General features: G+C 40.2%; 2 protein-coding genes across 3 annotated transcripts in view; both read right to left on the reverse strand.

Annotated features, from left to right (window-relative positions):
* Positions 1 to 3312, reverse strand: part of LOC310732736 (low-density lipoprotein receptor-related protein 8-like) — a 22690-nt gene extending 19378 nt beyond the window's left edge. For both annotated transcript variants that reach the window (XM_083553360.1, XM_083553361.1), the window contains exons 1-4: positions 3184 to 3312; positions 1095 to 1232; positions 479 to 598; positions 1 to 31 (exon numbers count right to left, since the gene is read on the reverse strand). The exon at positions 1 to 31 is cut by the window's left edge and continues 95 nt beyond it. In XM_083553360.1, the coding sequence (XP_083409486.1) occupies positions 1 to 31; positions 479 to 598; positions 1095 to 1232; positions 3184 to 3301 (407 nt within the window). In that variant the 5' untranslated portion in view covers positions 3302 to 3312. The remainder of the gene's footprint in view (positions 32 to 478; positions 599 to 1094; positions 1233 to 3183) is intronic.
* Positions 1 to 5000, reverse strand: part of LOC310733618 (N-acetyllactosaminide beta-1,3-N-acetylglucosaminyltransferase 3-like) — a 387738-nt gene that overhangs the window by 162840 nt on the left and 219898 nt on the right. The window lies entirely within an intron of this gene.

A 5000-nucleotide genomic window follows, 5' to 3' on the forward strand; every position in this document is an offset into this window, starting at 1 on the left:
CACACATCTGCATTCAGACACGGGTCCACCTCTGGCATCGCACGTGCACACGCACACACACAAACACATCATCACTTAAACATACACTGAATTACATTCAATAAAGACAAAGTAGAACTTTATCATATTTTTATATTATTATTGTGTCATATATTATATTATAATCAATATCAGTACGGTAAGTATCAACAGCACCATCTAGTGGTTAATGTGTTTACAGGTGAATCAAAAGCCAGTATATTACTCATATAATCTTTAATGTATAATTAAAAAAAAAATCTATAAAAATAATTTTTTAATACTAATAAAAATAATAATAATAAAGAATAATAAAAGAAATTTAATCAGACTCACCTCCAGAATGAGAGAGGGAGAATCTGCTTAGACAATATTTATGCCTCTATATAGTCACTTTTTTCAGTGTGTATTTGTTATTGTGTGTGTGTGTGTGTGTGTGTGTGTGTGTGTGTGTGTGTACCTTCACACTGTGTGTCCTGAACCAGTCTCATGCCTGGAGGACACTCACACACGAAGCCCAGAGGATGATCCACGCATTGATGAGAACAACCACCGTTATTCAACTTACACTCGTTCTCTTCTGAAAAAGACACACACACACACACACACACGCGCGCACACACACGCGCACACACACGCGCACACACACGCGCACACACACGCGCACACACACGCGCACACACTGTTCATGTTCAGAGTTCGGCTGATTGGTTTTTATTGATAAACAGGTCGGATCGAACCTTCCGATGAATCAACTGATATCACGTGTAAACACAAACAGCTCGGTGTGTCAGTGAGTCGCCTCTAGAGGCCAGTTAAAATAATCACCCAGATGATTGTTCAAGGAGTTTTCCAGCAGCCACTCATTTGAGGTGCTTCTGAGGTGTTTCTGAGGTGTGAGCAGCGTGCACCATGGCTTCTAGCAAACATGGGACGCAGTCAGAAGAAGTGTGCATAGGAGGAAAAGGAGGAAGTGGGGCTGGGAAATGAAGGAGGAAGTGGAGGAGAATGTGAAGTGGAAATTAGAAGAGAAGTGAAGACAGCGTGTTATGAACAGCATTAGATGGTTTCCTCACCGCAGTTCTCCTCGTCACTGCCATCTTCACAGTCATTAGTGTGATCACATCTCCAGGAGTGATCCACACACTGTCCATTAGAGCAGCTGAACTCAGAGCTGAGACACGTTCGTTCCTGCACCTGCACAGACTCCACACCTGCAACACCATCCACCTTTTACTACATCTCATTACACACTCCATTACACACTCCATTACACACACGTACAAGATTTACAGAGCATACAGAGGGTTCATGAGTGAACAAGCCACAATCTGACTGGTTACAGGAACAAGACTTCAAGCAACATGGATTTGAAGCTACAAGGAGCCCATAGTGCTCATAGTGCCCATAGTGCTCATAGTGCCCATAGTGCTCATAGTGCCCATAGTGCCCATAATGCTCATAGTGCCCATAGTGCCCATAGTGCCCATAGTGCTCATAGTGCTCATAGTGCCCATAGTGCTCATAGTGCCCATAGTGCTCATAGTGCCCATAGTGCTCATAGTGCTCATAGTGCCCATAGTGCTCATAGTGCCCATAGTGCTCATAGTGCCCATAGTGCCCATAGTGCTCATAGTGCCCATAGTGCACATAGTGCCCATAGTGCCCATAGTGCTCATAGTGCTCATAGTGCCCATAGTGCTCATAGTGCCCATAGTGCTCATAGTGCCCATAGTGCCCATAATGCTCATAGTGCCCATAGTGCCCATAGTGCTCATAGTGCCCATAATGCTCATAGTGCCCATAGTGCTCATAATGCTTAGTGCTCATAGTGCCCATAGTGCCCATAGTGCCCATAGTGCTCATAGTGCCCATAGTGCTCATAGTGCCCATAATGCCCATAGTGCTCATAGTGCTCATAGTGCCCATAGTGCCCATAGTGCCCATAGTGCTCATAGTGTTCATAGTGCTCATAATGCTCATAGTGCTCATAGTGCCCATAGTGCCCATAGTGCCCATAGTGCTCATAGTGCTCATAGTGCCCATAGTGCCCATAGTGCTCATAGTGCTCATAGTGCCCATAGTGTTCATAGTGCCCATAGTGTTCATAGTGCCCATAGTGCTCATAGTGCTCATAGTGCCCATAGTGCTCATAGTGCCCATAGTGCTCATAGTGCCCATAGTGCTCATAGTGCCCATAGTGCCCATAGTGCTCATAGTGCCCATAGTGCTCATAGTGCCCATAGTGCCCATAGTGCCCATAGTGCCCATAGTGCTCATAGTGCACATAGTGCCCATAGTGCTCATAGTGCCCATAGTGCTCATAGTGCACATAGTGCCCATAGTGCTCATAGTGCCCATAGTGCTCATAGTGCCCATAGTGCTCATAGTGCACATAGTGCCCATAGTGCTCATAGTGCCCATAGTGCTCATAGTGCACATAGTGCCCATAGTGCTCATAGTGCCCATAGTGCCCATAGTGCTCATAGTGCCCATAGTGCAGGCTTTATGCAGATCCCTTTTATCTCTTTTAATTACACTCAGTGGTGCTGCTCCTTTTAACAACCGAGACGAGTGGGATAATTAAATACATATTTATGATGAAAAATAAAATAAAAGTCAGTGATTCTGATAGAGAAGGACTTTCTGGCTATAACGGCCCACCACTGAGATACATATATATACATACATACATACATACATACATACATACATACATACATATATATATCTTTATTTTCTTTTTTTTATAATTAAACAGATGTGTTTTTGGGGTTTAAAGCAGCTTCATTGTGCTTGTTTTGCTACCAGACATTTCTCCACACTTATTCTTACAAATTACACACCGGACAAGTCTGATATTCATCTCTCAATATAAATCTCTTTCTTTCTCTTTTTCTCTCTAACTTTCTCCAGCTGTCACCTGCATGGTTAGCACTAGCATTAGCATTAGCATTAGCACTAGCACTAGCACTAATGAGCAGCGCGCGCACACACACAGTCACACACGTGCGTGCCGGTTTGATTAACAGATCTTCTGACCAATCACAGCCAAGTTCACGCAAATCTACGCGAGTTGCCTGATAAAGTATTAAATTAATAATTATCTCACACACACACACACGCCCTCTGTAACACTCTGCATCCCACCAGTTGTTCTCTTACCCACTGCTCCTTTTACACACAATAAACCTGCAAACAGCAGAAGAGTGTAAAAGCGCTCCATGCTGCCATTCATTGACCTGCTCCTCCTCGTGGCGCAGGAATATGACGTCATCAACATTCGCCCGTCCTTTTTATTTTTTTATTTTTTTAAAAGTTGAAATTTAAACCATGTTTGGAAAAATGTCCAGGTTTAATAATTATTGTTTAAAAATAATTTGTTTATAATTTGATTATATGTATTGCTCTGTGTTATGAAGAAAGAAGCTGAATACTGAACCTGTTCCTACCTGAACATCTCCTTAAATATACAGTGTTAGAAGATTACATTTGTTATAAATATTAGATGGTTTGTTTTTATGTATTTATTTTTTTTATGTGCTACTTGATTATTGATATTGTTTATAATTATAGTTTATATGACGTCATCACTGCTTCTCCATTGTATTTATTAAATTAAAAATGCCTTTAATGTAAACCAGAGTTCATCTGAAAATCTGAAAATCACCACATTAAAAAAATAAAGATAGAAATGAAAAATATAGAAAATGAAAATCCTTTTTTGGTTAATTGTCTGGTTTGTCTAGAATTTTTCTGTTCAAGGAAATGAAACTAGTTTTATTTACAAGTTATAATACACGTTATAAGCTGCTAATAATTTCTATATTAAGATCCAGCTACAAGGTGTTATAAATGTGTTCTATTAAACAGCTCCATCACAGCCTGTTTAGAATCTGCTCAGTAAATGATGGTAAGGCTGTATGTGTGATGAGATCTGCCCAAACCGTCACTAGAACAGTCTGACCAACAATGTAGAGCCGCTACCAAGCCAGGAGATCAATCAGCATCATCAAAGACAGCAGTCACCTCCAGCATGACCTTCACACTCTGGTCATCAGACAGACGCTACAGGAACCAGAATTTCAAAGCTGAATAACAGTTTTTACCTACATGACATCAGACTTGTGAACGACACACATCCACTGCCTCTCCACTGCACACACAGATTTACCCTTTGAACCTAAGAGGGGTCTACTACCCCCCCCCACACACACACACACACACGCACACCAAAATTCAAAAAGCAGCATTGATTACACACTACCTCTGCATATTTTTGCACACACTTCTGTTTCTTGCATTTGCACTATAGATGAATCATAACTTTGTGCATTTTTATTTCAATATTTTATGTCTTTATTTATGTCTTTCTCTTTATGTCTGTGTCTTTTTCTTTTTGTTTTCTTTATGTCCAAACCATCTGTCTGGCTGTTTGAAGGATTCACATAGTAGGAATTTGATTGTATGGTGTAACAGACTGTTTCCTGTACAGATAAACAATAAACTTTTGGATTAAATCATGAGGATGAGTTCAGGATACAAATAACCTGAAAAACGCACATTAAAATCTCGGCTTCTCTGTTAATGATCTTAACATCAGAGACATTTCTCAATTTATTGGGGTTTAAATTATGAAATGTTTAAATGCGGTACATTTTAATAATAAAGTAATTTATAAAGTTAAGTTTAATGAAGTCTTTATTAGTGAACAGTGCACATTAACAATGATGCAACTGTCATAAATTAACATGCGGTGTTGAGGATTAGTTCACTTTTTAAACAGTTTCCTTCTCTGGGGGTTTTAATCATGAATTCAGGTAGTTTTTCTGGCTGGTGCATCAGGGTTGAACTTATAGGGACTGATTTATAAATTGTAACATGAAAATCCTGAAATAAACATTAAATAAGAGCCCTAACACACAGCTGCAGTACACTGAGGTCGGTTACATGATTGTTGTGATAATTTTGCTGATGCAGAG

The sequence above is a fragment of the Silurus aristotelis genome (assembly GCF_946808225.1).
Source record: "Silurus aristotelis genome assembly, chromosome: 11".
Taxonomy (NCBI): domain Eukaryota; kingdom Metazoa; phylum Chordata; class Actinopteri; order Siluriformes; family Siluridae; genus Silurus; species Silurus aristotelis.